We start from the raw sequence: 21,117 nt of genomic DNA on the forward strand, positions 1-21,117 counted from the left end.
GGACTCCCATCTAAAGGGAGAATACATGAAAGATAAATGTGAGCAGCCACAAGATATAGACATGCATGTATGTTATCATATGGCTGGGGGCTCCACAGAAATGGTATTGACGGCCACCTGTGGCTGCTGGGCTCCAGGTTGTGCACTACTGCTTTAGAGGGCAGAGTCCCGACCAAGTTTTCACCCCCAGTAGAAGAGGGGATGAGCTTAACTGGGCCCCCTCTTGCCCTGGGCCCCATAGCAGTCGCATGGTCTGCTGCTATGGTAGTTACGTCCCTGGTTGTTTGCAGAAGTGACATCCAGAAGCGCAGGCATGTTGGTTGCTAGTTTTGACTTGACTTCTAAGCAGCTGATGAGAGAAATGTCATGTTCTTGCTGTTCGAACTTGCTGAGACAGGAGCTGCACTCTCTTCAAGTGTAAATTAGTTGGTGCTTGGTTCTGGTTCTAGACCTTGCTGCCACAGGACAAGTCACATTTACTAAGAGAGAGAAATACAAAACAGCACCTCACTGAGACCAGACCCAACATGGATGGTAATCATTCCTACCTGATCCCCACTGCTAGGTTCCGGCTCCATTGTTACCCGCGTCGGCTCTGCAGGAGCCGGATCTCCGCATGTCAACATCCGTTCTGACACTGGTCACGTGATGTGTCACCTATGTCAATGGCTGCAGCAGTCACGTGACGTGCATCAAAATGGATGTTGATGTGGGGAGGCCCAGGACCTGCAGAGCACGTGGGGCAGCAATGGAGCCAAAACCCAGTAGTGGGGACCAGGTACTGGCCATGACGGGTGATCTGTAGAAAAGGTCTCCAGAGATGAACAAGCCCTTTAAAGAGTGATTACAGTTTTTTTAAACTGATTGCTTCTTCAGCGGTGGTCGCGCTTGCACACTATAGGAAAAGGCGTCCGCCTCTCTGGTGGCCGGGACCATGGGAACACACATAGGCTAGTGATTTCTCCTTTAGTGTGCAAGCATGGTCACCACTGCTGGATTGCAGGGTGGTTGTAACTACTGGATACAAGCAGTGTATAATGTGATGGAGAAAAGAATCAAAGGAAGCAATATGGACAATCATAATACATTAGTAAGTGCCTTGTATTAACTTTCTCTACATGATAAATGCCATTTTCCGAAGTGAGACAACCCCTTTTACCCCTTAAGGACTCAGCCCTATTTCACCTTAAGGACTTGGCCATTTTTTGCAAATCTGACCAGTGTCACTTTAAGTTCTGATAACTTTAAAACGCTTTGACTTATCCAGGCTATTCTGAGATATTTTGATATTTTATTTTTTGGGGATGTTACAAGGCTTAGAAGTTTAGAAGCAAATCTTGACATTTTTCTGAAATTTTCAAAAACCCAATTTCTAGGGACCAGTTCAGGTCTGAGGTCACTTTGGGAGGCTTACATAATAGAAACCACTCAAAAATGACCCCATTCTATAAACTACACCCCTCAAGGTATTCAAAACTGATTTTACAAACTTTGTTAACCCTTTAGGTGTTCCACAAGAATTAATGAAAAATAGAGATACAATTTCAAAATTTCACTTTTTTGGCAGATTTTCCATTTTAATAATTTTTTTTCCAGTTACAAAGCAAGAGTTAACAGCCAAACCAAACTCAATATTTATAGCCCTGATTCTGTCGTTTACAGAAACACCCCATATGTGGTCGTAAACCGCTGTACGGGCACACGGCAGGGCACAGAAGGAAAGGAATCCCATACAGTTTTTGGAAGGCAGGTTTTGCTGGACTGTTTTTTTTTACACCATGTCCCATTTGAAGCCCCCCTGATGCACCCCTAGAGTAGAAACTCCATAAAAGTGACCCCATCTACGGAACTACACCCCTCAAGGTATTCAAAACTGATTTTACAAACGTCGTTAACCCTTTAGGTGTTCCACAAGAATTTATGTAAAATAGAGATACAATTTCACAATTTCAATTTTTTGGCAAATTTTCCATTTTAATCATTTTTTACCAGTAACAAAGCAAGCGTTAACAGCCAAACAAAACTCAATATTTATGGCCCTGATTCTGTAGTTTACAGAAACACCCCATATGTGGTTGTAAGCTGCTGTACGGGCACACGGCAGGGCGCAGAAGGAAAGGAATGCCATACGGTTTTTGGAAGGCAGATTTTGCGGGACTGTTTTTTTTGACACCATGTCCCATTTGAAGCCACCCTGATGCACCGCTAGAGTAGAAACTCCAAAAAAGTGACCCCATTTTAGAAACTACAGGACAGGGTGGCAGTTTTGTTGGTACTAGTTTAAAGGCGCTGGGCGGCGGTGATCGTAACAACACATGACGTACCGGTACATCATGGGTCCTTAAGGACTCGGGAACCATGCCGTATCGATACGTCATGGGTCCCTAAGGGGTTAATCCATTTGTTCAATCAATTTCATGATATGGACAGTAAAATGGTATTGAGAAGCAACGTTTACCTTTCAGACCTTTAGGCTAAAAAATACAAATATTATAGATGCGATAAATACTATGAATTGAGATGGGCACAATGCACATTTCATAAATATCACACTTATATAGACCAAGTCGAATTCAAATTCATAAATCTTACAAAAAAAAATATAGAAACAGCATGAGAGCAATGGACAGGCTTGATGCTTATTTGCATACAATAATATCATAGTACTATAACCATAACTCAACTCAACACATGATGAAGGTATATGAGGGTATGCAATGAATGGATGAAAAGCTTATATCCTGCATATAGAGCATGAGGTAAAGAGTTTGGACCAGGAAGGAATAAGGAGGTATACTACTTAAAGGGGTTGTCCCACCAAAAATAGTCTACCCTTTTTAAACAAGCACCTGGATCGAATTTATCATAGCCACTGAGTTATTCAATAAGACATATTTGTATAGCACCACCTGCTGTTTTTTTTTTCTTATTACTTTGTCCTGCTCACTGAGATGGCCGCACATGCTCAGTTTCATCCTTCAACTGCCTCCTGAGCTGTGATAGGGAGAGCTGAAACACGCCCCCTGAGCTGTGATAGGGAGAGCTGAGACGCCCCCTGAGCTGTGATAGGGAGAGCTGAGACACACACCCTGAGCTGTGATAGGGAGAGCTGAGACGCCCCCTGAGTTATAGCAGAAAAGACACTGCCCTTCAGCTTTCGGCTTGATGTAAATCTAGCAGAGCTATAAATGTGGAGATCTCTGGATCCATGTGAGGTACACGGCTGGTTCTAGCTTTGTTAGAAAGAGATTGTCATGTACTATATGATGTCTGATTTAAATTTTTTACATTAGCCATGGGATAACCCCTTTAATAGGTAGGTATATCAGAGACTACAGATAATGAATAAAATAGGTATTAGACAAGTTTTAATCTTGGCTTGAAGCAAGGAAACATCCATGGTACTGGTAGCGAATGAGGAACAGAGCAGATAGTAAGGGGTTAACCACATACAGACCTAGGGTGGAAAGAAAGTCGATGTGAATAAGCTAACCTAAGGATAGGCAACTCTTTGCACTTAAGCACTTGCAGTGCTGATGCCCCAACCCTTTTTGAGCAAATCGGAAAAAGTGTACAAACCCTAGTTGCATCAAATTGTGCCAAAATTGCCCCAATTTGCAACTCTTTTTAGACAAATTCTTGGCGTAGAAACATTATTAAATCTGGTCCATTGTTCCTGGTTAAATCATGGAGTTGGCTTTTTTAGTTTGTGACTATTTATATTTAGTCTTAATTGCTTTCATTGGTGCATCCTGATTTTGCTTCTTAGACAATAGTTCTGTATACTGAAGTTCTGGGGTGACCAGCTGGCGACATAATAGCCTTTCTGCCTTTTTCAGTCTTGGCTTTAGGTTGTAACCAAGAATTTTAGACAATCCAGATTGATATGGTTTCAGAAATGTGTCTTCTATTTTGTTTGAGTCTACTTGACCTTGTAGACATATTTCAGATTGTGCAGTTCTCCTCTTTCGAAGTTCCAGCACCTCACTCTGCATCCTGTCTTGTCCAAAATTGTCTACTTTTTCCCAGAAGGTTTTGTTAAAATAAACATACAGCTGCCAGTCAAGCTGGTTCCACATTTTAATTTTCTCCTGAGTCTCTTCAGAAAGAAATTTTTGGTTGGTGTTATTTCTACTATTTAGAGGAAAAGATAAGACATCATCAAAACTCCAGCAAAGGGCATCCTTCAAAAGAATTAAAGACTCATCAAAGTACTCTGTTATTAGGACCAAGTTGAACATAATTTCTATACTTTTCTGAGCCACCGCAAAGTATTTTTGGGATTCAGGTACATTGTGGTCAAGGCCAAGATCAAAGGCTATGAGGTTTTTGCCAAAACTACTGCTTTTACTTGTTTGGTTGTAATATTTGTGAGGATTTTTCAAGTATTCTTCTAAGCTATAAGCTTCGGCAAAGATATCTAAAGCTTTATAATATGAAAATGATGACTCCATGACAGACACAGGATTCCGCATTATGGTGAAATAAAAAGTATCCTTGGGCATGACCTTTTCCACCTGTAAAGAATTGAAAATCCTGTTACTGCATCAGCATAGATCAAATTAGTAGTCACAAGAATTTCTTTAGTGTGTGGTATGTCCCCCCTTGTGAAACTACCCTGAAATACGAGTTGTTCCTTAATTACTGGAGTTGGAAAGTACCAGTGTAAGGTCATTACTCAATTGGAATGGAGCACAGTGGAGTATCAGAGGACCACTGCAGTTTTACATTAGTTAGTTTACCCCGCAGTGGCAGGGGGCCCGGGCTTTGCCTGCCAGTACACACACCGAGTAATAATTCTTACCGTGTGTGTGCACTGGAAGCGAGGCCCAGACCATAATGTCTGTTAGCCATTACAGCCTGGGCCTCATTCCATGGCCATGCTCTCCCCAGCAGATGCAATGCAGTTACATCATCACGCCTACTGGACTAAGCAGAAGAGTGCATAGGCTGAGGATCATCTTCTAGCCTGTCTTCAGCCTGTATGCTCTCTAGTCTCCTACTCAGTCCAGCAGGTGCAATTATGTCACTGCATCACTTCTGCTAAGGAGATCAGAATGTGCTCCATTCATCAGGGGAATGGGGCTAAGTGTGTATTACTGATTTTTATTTTATTTACATCACAAGCACTCACTAATATAAGAGGGGCTTTAAGTGGGAGCACTACTGTGTTGGGGCACTAAGGGGGCCTAATTACTGTGTGGGCATTAAGTGAGGCAATAATGTAAGGGGGGGACTAAGTGGGTATAAATAAGGGGGAATATCTACTGTGAGGGGGAACTAAGGGGGCATAACTACTTTCATAGAGCACTGAGGGTCCATAACTACTGTGTGAGGGCACTAAACAAGCATAACTATTGTGTGGAGGCACTAAGGGGGCATAACTACTGTGCGGGGCACCAAGGAGCATGACTACTGTGAAAGGGATAAGGAGGCATAACAACTGAGTGGGCGGGGAGTTGTGTGGCAAGCGTATCTCGTGGTCTTGACCAGCTGCAGAAGGGGGGGTTGTGGAATGTTTATGTGGGGAGAGGGTTCAAAAATCGTCTGGCAGAGCCTTTTCTAGTTACACCCCTGCTTGCCACCTTTTACCCATATAGTACCAGCTACAAAAGAATACATTCTCCTCCCTGTTCCCTTGTGCACAGCTGAAGTATAACTCTTCTGCTACTTGTGACAGATCAACACAGGAGGAGGATGGCTGCCACTGCCCTGTTCTCCCCTGCGGCCACGGATGCTGCGATACTCACCATGTTGTTACTTGCATGCTTCTACCTAGTGCTTCAGCCTCTGTCTCCTTTGTTTCCTGGTGACCAGGAATGGAGTTTGAAGTCTAGTGCTTCTGAGATTCACCTGTGTTTATCCTGCATTATTTATGCTTGTGTTCCGCCTGTACTCCAGCCCAGTACCTGCCCTGCTGTGTGCTCCTGCACTTTCAGTTTCAGCTATGTTTGTGTTTAACCCCATTGTTCTGTCTTGTCTGTATTCCTGCCAAGTATCCAGTCTGCCTGCCTCATCTGTGGCTTCACTTCCACCCTGCCGGGCAATTTATCATGTGCCTCCTACTGATTACGCTACAAGTGTGCTGTCTGGATCTATAATCCTGCATTTAAGCTTTAGTGACTGTTCAGACTGCTCATGCTGTTTGTCTGCAGTTTTGATGTGTTTTCTGTATCCTGAGCCCTCAGTGCCGGCACTGGGGTCCCTGATCCCAGTGGATCAGCTGCCAACCACAGTGAAACTATCCCAGGAAGTAGCAGTCTTGTTGCACCCCTGCAGCGAAGACCAGATCCCTATACAGGGGTTGAAGTGTGAATACTGGGAATTAAGCATGAACGAACCAATTCGGACCGAATCAAGTTCGGTCCAAACTTTGCTATTTTTCAGACAGCAGACTAATCCGAATCTTTCCGGGTATAGTTTTGGACAAATGCACTAAAATGCGCCATACTAGTGAACATGTCGGTGGGAAAAAAACACTAGGTAGGAAGAAGAATGGGTTTCAAATGACATTGAGAGGAAGTGAGGTGGAAGGCTTGCCCTGATTGGCTTCCAGGCTGACAGACAGCCTGAATGAGCCAATTAATGCTGCACCAGGCAGAGAGGTGCCGTAACAGAATGAGCAGAATGTCATTCTCTGCTGGGCTGTGAATGAGGGTGGCAGTGACTGCCAGGAAAACAATCTTAGGGAGTCAGAGAGAGTAAAAAAATCAATCAGGGACAGTCAGAAATAAATTAAGCTTATTGCTAGGGAGAGTGAAGGAAAAGACTAGGATTCCAAAGAAGAATTGTGTGTGTTGTGTAGAATAGCATGTATATGTGATTACTGCATCAATACCCAAGGTGTGACAGCAATCTATCCGTGTGTATTAACGTGAAATTGAACGTCACGCCTCAATTGTCCATTTATGTTTATTCAGTTTCCACATGGTTGCAATGAAAACATTTTTTTGGCGGGGTTCAATTTAATAAAGCAGCATAGATATGTGATCACTGCATCAATACCCACATTTTCACACTCTTCTGGCTGATTCCAATGAATAGACCTCGCCTTGCTGCCAGTCTGTCTGTTTACTTGCACATTCTGTACAGCTGCTGCTACGGCCTACATCATGCCACTTTCCAACCATTAAGTTTTGTACGTATGCTGCTGTGGCCTGCATCATGCCACTGCTATCTTTCTGTTTACCTGCACGTTGTGTACAGCTGCTGCTGAGGCCTGCATCATACCACTTATGCCACATTCCAACCATCATATTCTGTATGTCTTCAGTGGCCTGCATTATGCGACTTTCCAACCATTATGTTCTGTACGGCGGCTGCTGTTGTCTGCATCATGTCACTAATGCCACTCGCCAACCATCACATTCTGTACCGCTGCTACTGCCTCTATCATGCCAACACCGCCATCATGCCACTGTTGCCACCTGCTGAACACCATCTTCCATAAGGCTGCTGCTGATTCTTTGCCAACATGCATCACATGGCTGCTGCTCCTCACTGCCAATCCCCTACTGCCCCCACCATTAACACGAAGCATCTGCCACCACTATCAATACTACTACTACTACTACTACTACTACTATTGCTACTTTTTTAGGCTTGTTCACAATGAGCCACTTTTTCTTCTAACAATTAACACTTGTGCGTGTTGTACAGGCAGGAATTTTGACCCTGTCAAGGCATAATTTTTGGACACTTAGCCCCTGATAAGAGAAAATTTTTGAAGCTTTGGAATATGAAAAATCATGATACATGTGCCAGCGTGGTGTGTTTTTAAACATGCTGCATGATAACACCGTCAAATGTGCATTTACCCATACGCTACATAGCTAAGCATGTCAGAGTCACTCATTTACTATTGCTGTCATTGCATGCAGGAGTTTGGGGAGGGAAAAAAATGTCTTAAAAAATAAACCAAAAGAGATAAGTTTTCCTAAAAGTCCTAGAGGCTAGAGGGGGTTATATACCAACTTTTAGGGCAATTGAAGCAACTTCGGTTCAGCCCGAATCGATTTGGATCTGAACCAAACTTTTTAAAAATGTACGTGAACTGTACCCAAAACGAATGTCAAGTGGTTCGCTCATCTCTACTGGGAATGTACTGGATATAACCCTTTTAAAGAATGGTCACATAAAAGCTGGAGCTGGAGAACTCCTTTAAACTCTTTTGTTCTCCCTCATTTAAAACCTTATCAATAAACCTATTTCACTTCATAGAGAATCTATCACCATTATTACTTTCCACAGGTAGTAAGTCTCTCTTTTCGATTTTAAAGTGTAACTGGCATTCTTTCTTTTATCTTTTGTAATGTGTAGGGGCAGTGATACTGACCACTTTTGTAATATACTTTAACAGTGGAGACTTGCTTAACACTGACTGTGTTATATAAATAGAAGACAGAGGAGCGTTGCTAAGGATTAAAATGGGTCACTTTAGAGCTATTTTTCTAATAGAAATGTACAATTTCAGTAATTAAAGTATATTACATAAATGGTCACTATCACTGCCCCTATACATAAAAAAAAAAAAGAATGACGGTTTTTTTTTTCTCTCATTTTTTTCTCCTCATAATGAACCATGTAGAGCCATGGATCCGGCTTAAATTTAGAAATCCCTATAGCTGTTCAATAAGATCATTTGTCAGTATTACTGTAGATTCATAGTGAACGTACCTCTGTGAGCTGGAACCGCATGTGATGACACATTATATCATAATTAGGACTGATTCTTGTTATGAAGCCTTCCACAAAGTAACCCATAAAATAGTAGGGATAAAAGAACTGTGGGTCGTTAAGAATTGGTAGTGCAAACGTTAAGTTGCGTGATTCTCCAAACCGGAAGAGAATATTCACGATGGTACTACTGGCAGTTTTATGGGTTTTCAGGAAGAATATATGTGTGTGAGGCTGGCAAGATCTCTCTATTGTTTCCACTGTAAAAATGCTCCTCTTTTTCACTTGTTCAGATGTCCCCTCCACACGCTTCTCTAAAACGCTGCCATTCTTCTTATCAACAATGTCAATGTCTCTATATGCAGTGGATGAAAGATAAGGAATCTCAGGACACCTGTAAAAAAAAGGCATGTTTTAGCAACTATCGAACTTTCATGATGTATCAGTAGGGAAGGGGGTAGATTTATTAAGAGGAAGCATCTAAGCATGCATTGGGGCTCCTGGGCATCTTGTTTGGTCATTATACCTCTGCCATCATTTGAACCCATGCCTCAAATACTGTATATGCAGTGAGCCCTTGGGGGAGCCGGAGCAGAGGATGGGAGTGGTAGTGGCCCTGATGGCAATGTGTAATGGTGTTCTCCCTCAGGTCATCGCTCCCTGGGGTTGGTGCTGTCAAGGAGGAGCACCCTATATTCCCTCAGACATTCCTTGTAATTGTGGGCTTCTGCCTGATGGTACCTTGGGGTGCCCCTAATGTTAAATGTCCGTGTTGGTGCAAGGTAGGGCTTGAAAATGATGCAATGGCCAGTGTGTGGTGCTAGGAGAGTCAGTACAGTAACCAGGCCATATTGAATTTAACCAAAGTCTATCTTTACTGTGCACCAAATAGGAGTTGTAATACATCTAGAAATGATCTATACACAGTGCAAATTCCATGCAGATGTTAAAGATTTAGCTAAGCAGATGTTTATAGCAATGGCCCTCTGATTACTCTTTCTCTTGCTAGTCTCTAGTACTGGGATCTCTGTCTAAACTCTCTCAATGGCTGCAGTTCACACGGCATCATGCGTTTCTAATAATGCAACCGGCCAAATCATACCTGAAGTGTGCAGGGTGTCTGAACTCATTATGCCACCACTGCACCTAAGAATGTTGTACACTGATCGCCCCTGCTGACTAAAACATTGTAGCCTCTGTGTCCCTTAAATGGGTTTTCTGAGAGTTTTTATTTTATTTATTTTTTACTAAAGACCTATCCTCTGGATAGGTCATCAATATCTGATCGGTGGGGGTCACTTTAATGGGGCTGAGCTGCGCCTAGGCCATGTGACTGATGAATGTGACATCACATGGCCTAGGAAAAGCTGGAGAAGACCGCAGCGCTACTGCGAGCGCCAATGCCTTCTCAAACTGCTGATTGGAGGGGGTCCCAGGTGTCAGACCCCCCAGATCAGATACTGGTGAAAAATCCCCCTAAAATCTTATGGAGCTAGGGGGAGGGACCAGCCAGCTCCCTGAGCTCCAGAGAGGGCTGGGACAGGATAGTTAACTCTGGACATGCTTGAACCTGCTGACTGTGTCATAATACATAGCAGTGTGTCACATAACATTAAATAATGAACATTACCTTTACAGTACATTATCAAACAGTTGCAGATACCCAATTTGGAGTACTGCTTATTTACTTGGTGCTATAATGTAGTTCTGTGCCTGAGGATGTGATAAGATTCATCAATAGTAGTAGAAGTAAACCATGACACACTTACATAATAGAATGCAATGTGTATGTCTTTAATTAATTGCTCCTGCTATGACAATTTTGGGCCAACAATAGTGTTTTGGTCCGTCCCCGACCTTAGCAATGGCCAGTCATGGAGCAAAGGAGCTTCTGCAGAGTGTCTATGAAGATCAGATTAATATCACGCATGCTGTAAGCTATTGTCCACTAGATGTTCAGTAGATGTTAAAAGTTGCTGACGTTTTATAGAGGGTGGTCCCGCCTTACCAGATCCCAGTGTTGTAGGTGTCCATCTGCTTTTATTTATTTTTGTATTGTATGTTTTATTCATATTGACTATACAATACAGAAGTGATTTGGTATTATGATTATTTTATGCATTGTGTTGGTATTTTTGCTTAGTTCTAAAGCATAGTAAATCTGCACCACTGAATTAGCTGGTCCATGGCGTATTGCAGTGATAGAACTTAGGGTTTGTCACTTAAAGAAAACATGTTGTCCCCTTTAACCTAATACACACCTGTTCATCTAGACTGAGGTGATGTTAAAATACCTATTTCAAAAGTTTTTTGTAAAGGCCTAAAATGGCATAAGAAAAAAATAAAGTCATACTCACCTCCACCAATAACTCGCCACTCCCATTCTGACTACTCAACAGGTCCTTTCTGGTCTCTATTTTCTGGTGCCTCTTGACACACAGGAACTGCCTGCTCAGACAATCATTGGCCACAGTGCTCAGCATGAGGTATGACTTGCTTTGTTTTTTTTATTCCACCATGAACCTTTGAACCAACTTAACAACTTTTTTAATAATCATGGGCCTTCACATTTTAGGAGGGCAGATCCAAGTCTGAGGTGCACATATAAGTTGTAACTTTACTTGTTTTCTCAGCAATTTTATCCTATTATTTGTTGAAAGCACTTTACCTTTTACATAAAAGGCTATGGACAGCACGAGCCAAAATCACCATCTCTGCCAAAGCGCCATATTGCCTAAGCGCTTAGCAGTTAATCATGGCAGTTGTATAACATTCTTCTCACCTCTCTTCACACAGGTATGTCTGCATTTGGATAATACTGCTCCACCCAGCTTTCCCCAAGACTCATAGTGCAGCTTCCATCTTCCCTGGTATGTCTGAGTTGCATTGGGATAATACTGCTCCACCCAGCTTTCTCCAAGCCTAATAGTGCAGCTTCCATCTTCCCTGGTATATAAGTTTGCATATTCATCCATGTATACTATTTTCTGCAAGTGTATTATCATTGTGCTTAGTTGTGCTTATAGATGTTCTTCCAATTGACCTTATGTAATTTATGTGACTGTTGTAATTCTTGTGATCTGTAGTGATTTTATGGCCTATCCATATTCTTAGCTCTGTTCATTTACCTACATATAGCATCTCTTCTCTTGTGCCTTGCCCAAGTGATTAATTGATTAATGAGCTAAATTACCCCTAGGTCTATGATCACACTCCCTATAAATATAGACACAGTCTAAGGGGAAGCACTTGCAGGGGTCAGCACGACCCCAAAGCGCCATATTGCCTAAGCACTAAGCACCATATTGCCTAAACTGCAGGGGTTTTTTCACCGAACCCTGGCCATCCCTCAGTTGCTAAATTCAGCTTCTCCTCTGCCACAAACAGGAACCCCAAAAATCTTATTAATGTTCACTGCACGTGCTCTCCAGTCTTTTTTAACTGCGGACTCTGGATCGCATGGTCGGTTCATAATAAACTACCAACAATCCACGACTTCTTACTCTCACACTCTCTGAACTTGCTGGCCCTTACAGAAACCTGGCTTCAACCCTCTGACACTGCTTCCCCTGCTGCTCTATCCTATCGTGGACTTCACTTCTCCCATATCCCGATGCCTGATGATAGGCATGGTGGAGGAGTAGGCATACTACTTTCTCCGCAGAGCACGTTTCAGGTCATTCCCCCTGTACCCTCTCTCACATTCCCCTCTTTTGAGGTTCACACCATCAGACTCATCCATCCATTCCCCCTGAGAGTTGCAGTTTTCTATTGTTCCCCAGGCTCCCCCTACCAATTCCTGGATCATTTAGCACCTTGGTTTCCTCACTTCCCATCTTCTGAATCACCAACTCTTATTATGGGTGATTTTAATATCCCCATTGATGATCCTTTCACCGCATCAGCCACTCACTTTCTTTCTATAACCTCCTCTCTTGACCTATCACAACTTACTTACTCTGCCACCCATGACCAGGGCAATACACTTGATCTAGTCTTCTTCCGTCACTGCTTAGTCTCAAACTTTAGTTACTCATCCTTCCTACTTTATGACCACAATCTTCTTTCATTTACTATTAAGACCTCTCACTCTTCTCATGACAATCCTACTTTTCACACTTATAGAAACCTACGTACCATTGACTGCCAGCAACTTATTGACACAGTAGAGTTAGCTCTTACCCGAATCTCTTCCCTATCCTGTCCAGACCTGGCTGCCAATTATTACAATCATATCCTCAAAACCACCCTAGATGAAGTAGATCCAGTATCAATCTGACCCTCCCGACACAGAACATGGCAACCCTGGCACACATCTGAAACACGTTTTCTACAGCGCTGCTCCAGATGTGCAGAACATTTATGGAGAAAATCGTGAATATCAACAGACTTCCTCCAATATAAATTTTTGCTCAAAACATACAATTCAGCCCTCAGCATTGCCAAACAAAAGTACTTCACCTCTTCATCTCCTTACTCTCAAATAACCCAAAACGACTCTTTGATACTGTTCATTCCCTTCTAATCCCTAAAGTTCCATAAACTGTCACTGACCTCTGCGCTGATGACATGGCGACTTACTTCAGAGACAAGATTGGCAGTATCTGGCAGGAAATAATCTCCCAGTCCCCAAATAATTTCAATCCTCCTTCCTCCCATTCTTCCACATGCTCTCTCCCCTCTTTTGACCCTATAACAGATGAAGAAGTCTCCAGGCTTCTCTCTTCTTCTCAACCCCTGACCTGTAGCAATGATCCTATTCCATCCAGTCCCTCTCCCCGGCTGTCATTACTCAACTAACTACAATTTTTAACCTCTCTCTCTTCTGGTATCTTTCCCTAACACTCTGTTATATCCCCACTATTAATAAAAACATCTCTTGACCCGACCTGTGCTGCTAACTACCAACCTGTTTCTAACCTCCCCTTCATCTCTAAATTCCTTGAACTTCTTGTTTATTCTCTATTTGACCCCACATGCTCCACTCAATTGGCCTTAAGGACACTGCTCTCTCTTGGTTCTCTTCCTATCTCTCTGGCTGCTCCTTTAGTGTATTATTCGCTGGCTCTTCTTTTTCTCCTCCTCTTCTTGATGTTAGTGTTCCTCAGGGCTCAATACTAGTGATGAGCGGGAGGTGCCATATTCGGTTTCGCGATATTTCGCGAATATTCGCATGAATATTCGTGTTATATTCGTCGAAATCGAATATTCGCAATTATTCCAATTATCGCGAAATTATTTTTCGCATATTGCGAAAATTTATCTTGATAGTATAAGGCAACGTTCCTATGCTAATGACTATGGCTAGGCTAATATGTGTATATTACGAAATTTCGTAATATTGCTCTAACTTCGTCTCTTAGAATATTACGAATATTCTAAAAGACGAAGTTAGAGCAATATTAAGAACATTTGCAAAAGTCGAAATTGCGATGCGAGTAATATAACACGAAATAGTCGCATGAAGATTTAAACTTAGCACTGCTATATTCCATATTCTAGCCTAATATGGAATATAGCTGTGTTAAGTTAGCACTGCTATATTCCATATTAGGCTAGAATATGGAATATAGCTGTGCTAAGTTGAAATCTTCATGCGACTATTTCGTGTTATATTACTCGCATCGCAATTTCGACTTTTGCAAATGTTCTTAATATTGCTCTAACTTCGTCTTTTAGAATATTCGGAATATTCTAAAAGATGAAGTTAGAGCAATATTACGAAATTTCGTAAAATACACATAGATTGTATTTAAGCTAATATACTGCTATAGTAATAATTTTTAATAGTGTACATATTTTACAAAACTTAAGTTCAGAAGAGGCAAAAAAAATTACAGGAAAAAAAAGGGATTATAGCACTATATTAGCTAAATTACAATCTATATGTGTATTTTACGAAATTTCGTAATATTGCTCTAATTTCGTCTTTTAGAATATTCGTAATATTCTAAGAGACGAAGTTAGAGCAATATTACGAAATTTCTAAAAGACGAAGTTAGAGCAATATTAAGAACATTTGAAAAAGTCGAAATTGCGATGCGACTAATATAACACGAAATATTCGCATGAAGATTTCAACTTAGCACAGCTATACTCCATATTCTAGCCTAATATGGAATATAGCAGTGCTAACTTAGCACAGCTATATTCCATATTAGGCTAGAATATGGAGTATAGCAGTGCTAAGTTGAAATCTTCATGCGAATATTTCGTGTTATATTACTCGCATCGCAATTGCGACTATTGCGAAATTTCGTAAAATACACATATAGATTAGATTGTAATTTAGCTAATATGGAATATAGCAGTAAGTTGAAAACGCCACTGACTGGAGCAGCCAGGAAGCCAGGAATCCAAAGGACAGGTAAGAACAACTTTAGGGAAGTGGGAAAGAAAAAAATATAATAAAAAAAAAAAGAAAAAAAAAGAATATTCTATTTCGCGAATATATAGAACGATATTCTAAATATTCGCGAAATCTCGAAATTGCGATATTCGAGAAAAAAATTCGCAATTCGAATATTCGCGCTCAACACTACTCAATACTAGGTCCTCTACTCTTCTCACTCTACACAGCCCACATTGAACAGACTATCAGTAGATTTGACTTTCGGTACCATATCTATGCTGACGACACCCAACTATACACTTCATCACCTGACATCACCCCTGTTTTACTCCAAAACACCAGTAATTGTCTGGCAGCTGTCTCTAACATCATGTCCTCTCTGTATCTAAAACTGAACCTCTCAAAAACTGAACTTCTTGTCTTTCCCCCATCTACTAACCCACCTAAACTTGATACTTCAATTTCGGTCTGCAGCACTATCATAACTCCTGTGTAACATGCCTGCTGTCTTGGGGCCATGTTTGACTCAGATCTTTCTTTTGTTCCCCATATTCAATCACTTGCACGCTCTTGTCTTCTGCACCTCAAGAATATCGCCAGAATCCGCCCTTTTCTTACTGTGGAAACTGCAAAAACTCTTGTTGTTGCCTTGATTCATTCTCGTTTTGACTACTGCAACGCATTACTAATCGGTCTCCCTTTCACTAAACTCTCCCCCTTCAGTCTATCCTAAATGTTGCAGCCAGGCTCATCTATCTATCCACCCGTTAGACTGATGCCACTAGCCTGTGCTAGTCACTTCACTGGTTGCCCATCCACCACATAATACAGTTCAAACTTCTCACCCTCGCCCACAAAGCTCTCCACAGTGCTGCACCTCTATACATCTCCTCCCTCATCTCCATCTACCACCCTACTCGTGCTCTCCATTTTGTTAGTGACCTAAGATTAACATCCTCCATAATTCGTACCTCTCACTCCCGTCTTCAAGACTTTTCTCGAGCTGCACCTACTCTACTCTACCCCGAAATATCAGGTCAATTCACTAATTCTTCACCTTCAAATGTGCCTTAAAAACACATCTTTTCAGGCAGGCTTATCAAGCTACCTAAAATGACTTTTCCCCGACTAAACCTCTCCCCCACCAACTCCTCTAGCCTGAACCTGATCCTCTAACAGTCCCAAACCCGAAGCAGATCGGCTGGATCACTTCTTCCAGTTCAATAATGGCTTGAATCCTACTTATCACAATCAACTACCTTATGTGTCACCCCCAATTCCTCATAGATTGCAAGCTTTTGCGAGCAGGGCCCTGACTCCTAGTGTTTTAGTTGTATATTAGCCAGTTACTTTTGTTTTGTACATGAATCCTATAAATTTGTATAGCGCTACGGAATATGGTGGCACTATATAAATAAATATTATTATTATTATTATTATTTTTATTATGGACACCTACAGGGGTGAATTTTTTTATGATTGGATTTTACTAAATTTTTTCGATTGCAATTTATTAAAAATAATCAGCCGTTCTGTTACAAATGGTTAACTGTTTTTCTAGCTGTGTGACTGGTACTATGACTTTGTGCCGTCATCTATTAAACCTTATCTCTAAACTACTAAAAGGTCATAAACACTTATTTAAGCCATATTCTTATCAGTAGGATAAGATATGAGCTATAATAAGTGTTTATAAGGTCAAAGATCAGAAATAAGTAGCTGTCAGCTAGCTACTTTCACACTACCGTTCAGAGCGGATCCATCTGGGGTCTGCCCAGACGGATCCGCTCATATAATGCAGACTTGGGATCCGTTCAGAACGGATCCGTCTGCATTATATTGTAGAAAAAATTTGAAGTCTGAAAGTAGCTTCAGACGGATCCGTCCAGACTTTACATTGAAAGTCAATGGGGACGGATCCATTTGAAAATTGAGCCATATAGTGTCAAATTCAAACGGATCCGTCCCCATAGACTTACATTGTAAGTCTGGACGGATCCGTTTGCCTCCGCATGGCCAGGCGGACACCCGAACGCTGCAAGCAGCGTTCAGGTGTCCGCTTGCTGAGCGGAGCGGAGGCTGAACGCTGCCAGACTGATGCATTCTGAGCGGATCCGTATCCACTCAGAATGCATTAGGGCTGGATGGATGCGTTCGGGGCCGCTTGTGAGCCCCTTCAAACGGAGCTCACAAGCGGAGCCCCGAACGCTAGTGTGAAAGTAGCCTAAGCTGCCTGATGGAACAGAGTGAAAACAGACAGCATGCATACGGATAAACATATAATCCAGCTCACCTCCGTAGTACAGTATATGGTCCCGGCTCCAAAGGCCCTAGGGGAGTGTTCCCGTAGCAGGCTGCAGGTAAAAAGAAAGAAGGTCCCGGAGACAAATAGAGTTCCTCTGTCAGCTTTCCTTTATTTTACGTATAGAGTTGACAGACTTCACCACCCTCCACATGACATAATATTGACGCGTTTCGGGTAGACACCCTTAGTCGTAACACCATGTCAAGTGTGGCTTTTCTATTTAAATGGAGTCAAAGGTTCCTCCGCCCACCACGGGGAAGGAATCAGTCACTCCATAGGTTGCCACACACCTTGACACACCCTTTAGTTTCTGGCATCAATTACTGATATAATTGGCAACACTGTGCGAGCATTGACCCCGGCGTGTTAACTCCGGCAATGCCGGAGCGCTCGCTCGGTGTCAAAAGCCACACCGTGTGGTCATATCATCTTGCTTTAAAACCGCATAATAAACATATTCAATCCCAATACATAAAATGAAACAAGAAATTGAAATGAACACAAGACATCCAGCAATCCAACACGTAGTAGCTCATTAAATTCCAGCAGGAAGTGTAAATTGCACCCTGAGTTGGCAATATGTTTGAAAAAATATACATAAAATTCCTATAAAAACAACGACAATCCATTGCGGTCGGCAAATTTCCATGTGGGACAGCATCTGTAGCAATCATAATATATAAACTTGTGACCTTGGTAAATGCATGGTTTGCAGTAAAAAATGATGATTACTACAATATTACTACAATTTTCTAGTTGCTCAGTTGTCCCACAAGGAAAAAACGCACTGTCTGACTGCGGTTCTAGGACTTGGTAAGTAGATGAACAGAGATGTGCGCTGCAAATGAAAGAATGAAAAATGTGGGGGGCTGGCCGTAAAGGCTCATATATCTCCCTTCAACTTTAACATGTTTCCTTATGTGAGCGTGCTGTCAGCAGTGAACAATCGCCATTCATTTAGCAATTTAATAGTTCACTGGTAGACATAGGTCAATTCTTTTCTCAAGTTCAGACCTGCTGGAGTTCTGGTCGCAAGTCTGAAGATCCAATAAGCTTCCCTAAGGAGGATTTTCTTTCGGTAATCTCCGCCTCTTTTTGGGGCCAAGACTCGTTCAATAGCATAGGCTTGAAAATATGACACTTGACGTGCATGAGTTTTGATAAAGTGCCTCGCTATGTTCGAGATATTTAAGATGTTGGGATTTTTAACATAATTTAGATGTTCTAGGATGCGGTTTTTAAACCTACGGGATGTGCTGCCTACATATATCAGATCACAGAACGTGCATTTGATTATATATATAACACCCTCCGTATTACAGTTTATATAGCTACGGATGGGGTATTTGCACGTGTGGTCTGAATTTTCAAATGTTTTTGTAGGCAGCACATAACCGCAAGTTTTACAGGGATTACCTCCGCATTTGGTAAATCCTTTGTAAATAAGCCAGTTTTGCTTGAAATCTGCTCCCTTATTACAGGCAGTATAAAGGGATGGGGACAGTGAGCAGGACAGAGTCGTAGCCCTTCTGGACACAACTCTACACCCTGATTTAAGAGCTTCGTATAGAATGTGATCATCATATAATATGGGCAAACATTTTTGTATTAAAGTATTGATTGCATTGAATTCGCTACTATAGGTTAATGATAGCGTGGGAACTTTGTCCTGGTCACTGTCCCCATTCACCCCAGTTCGACCAGCAACTAATTTATTACTGGACTTCTTTTTTGGGGGTCCAAATAACATATCTCTTCTCTTTTTATTGGAGGCTATTTCTCTCCCCCTTTTTATCATCCACATTGGGTAGTTTCTATCCTTTAGTCTCTTCTCTACTTTACTAAGCTCTTCCTCCAATTTGTCTGTATCGCTGCAGTTTCTGACTGTACGTGTAAATTCTCCCACGGGGATTGCTCTGATGGTGTGGATAGGGTGGTGGCTTTTGGCATTCAATATAGAGTTGCCTGCAACCTCCTTCCTATAAGTGACAGTGTGCACCACCTCACCAGAAACTCCGCGGAGTGTCAAATCCAGAAAGTTGGCATGAGAAGCATGAGCTGTGCATACAAATTGTAAGTTGTAGTCATTGTTGTTTAGATATGCCTGGAGGTCTGGGACGGCAGACACACCGCCGGCCCATACCATGAGCACGTCATCGATGTATCTGCCGTACCAGACCAGACCAGGCATAAAAGGATTATTCAGATCATAAATATATTTCTCCTCCCAGTATGACATTGTCAAATTAGCTAATGATGGGGAGAATTTAGCTCCCATTGACACGCCGCGGGTCTGGAGGTGGAACACACCGTCAAACATGAAGTAATTGTGGGTTAGCAGAAAATTGGTAATTTCACATATAAAATCCACATGCCCTGAGTTGAATCCAGTATACCGGTGGAGATGGTATTCCAACGCCAACAGAGCAACCCCGTGGGGAATGGAGGGATACAGGGAGACTACATCTGCCGTGATCCAGCAGTAATTCTTCTCCCACACAAATTCGTACATTGCTCTTAATACATCTGCTGTATCTTTTAGGAACCCTGGGGTGCGCCTGGCCAGCGGCTGGAGGATATTGTCTAGCCAGCTGCCCAGGCGCTCCGTCAGGGAGCCCATCCCAGACACTATGGGGCGAAGGGGGGGGGGGGGTGGACGCCCTTATGGACTTTAGGCAATGCGTGCATAATCGGTGTGACCGAGGTATCCACACACAGGTATTTATATTCTCTGTCACCAAAGATTCCTAGATTTTTCCCTTTCTGTAGTAATGACATATAACTAACCATATAATCCTGTAGTGGGTCCTTTGGTAACTTGCTGTATGTGGATATATCAGCCAGCATCTCCCGTAATTGGTTGCCATAAATTTCTTTGTCCATAACGACCACCGCCCCCCCCCCCTTATCCGCCATTTTAATAACCAGAGAGTCACATTGTTGTAGCTCCTGAAGAGCTTGGGTCTGGGGAACACTGAGATTATTATTATGATTTGTATTTTTGCTTATTATCTCAATATTTCTCAGTTCTTTCTCCAGAACCTCCTGGAAAGTGTCCATACTGTCAGTGCGTGACATAATTGGATAGAATTTGGTATTTCGTGTTTGAAACTTTCCAGGGGGGTCAGGTAAATCCCTGATTCCCTGCTCTTCCTGAAGATCCTCCAGACAACACAAGGAAACTTGTTCTCTAAATGAGAGGTTTTTATACGAGTTTTCCCTATAACGTTGTGATTTATTTTGTGGGGAACCTGGAGGGGACGGGATATCAAAGAAGTGTCGGGATACTGTTAGATTGCGTACAAACTTGTTTATATCAAGCAAAGTAGAAAACATGTCAAAGTGCCCTGTGGGTGCAAAATTCAAACCTAGGGACAGCACACATCTCTGTTCATCACTCAATACAACACTAGACAAGTTGATAACACTTAGCTCATCAGGATTCATTTCTGTCTCACCTACAGTCGTGTATTTCTTGGACGCCGCGGACCTGTGCCTCCGTCCGCCCCTTGTTCTATGTTTTTTTGAACAATGGCTGGATCTCTTTTTTCTTTATCCATTTTGGATTTTTTATAATAGGAGGCAACATTGCCAATCTCATCAGATAAAAAAGGCAGGGCGGAGGCATCAGTTCCCGGCTCCGATTCATCGGCTGCATGTGAGAGTTCAAAACCCTCTGAATCTGAAGAGAAGCTGACCCTGGACACACGTTTCTCTATTTGTTTTTTCTTACGATTTTTCAATATAGACTTAGGTGTAGAATACATATTATCCCTCCTCCCCC

The 21,117-nt window shown here is 42.1% G+C and overlaps 1 protein-coding gene across 1 annotated transcript; it reads right to left on the minus strand.

The window, feature by feature from the left end:
- Window positions 1-3,713: 3,713 nt before the first annotated feature.
- Window positions 3,714-20,780, minus strand: LOC120999041 (galactose-3-O-sulfotransferase 2-like). The gene is made up of 4 exons (XM_040429918.1): window positions 20,121-20,780; window positions 19,508-19,626; window positions 8,677-9,070; window positions 3,714-4,517 (listed from the first exon to the last, which is right to left on the minus strand). The coding sequence occupies exons 1-4, from the start codon at window positions 20,778-20,780 to the stop codon at window positions 3,714-3,716; spliced, it is 1,977 nt and encodes a 658-aa protein (XP_040285852.1).
- Between the last annotated feature and the right edge of the window lie 337 nt (window positions 20,781-21,117).

The sequence above is a fragment of the Bufo bufo genome, chromosome 4 (genome assembly GCF_905171765.1).
Source record: "Bufo bufo chromosome 4, aBufBuf1.1, whole genome shotgun sequence".
NCBI lineage: Eukaryota > Metazoa > Chordata > Amphibia > Anura > Bufonidae > Bufo > Bufo bufo.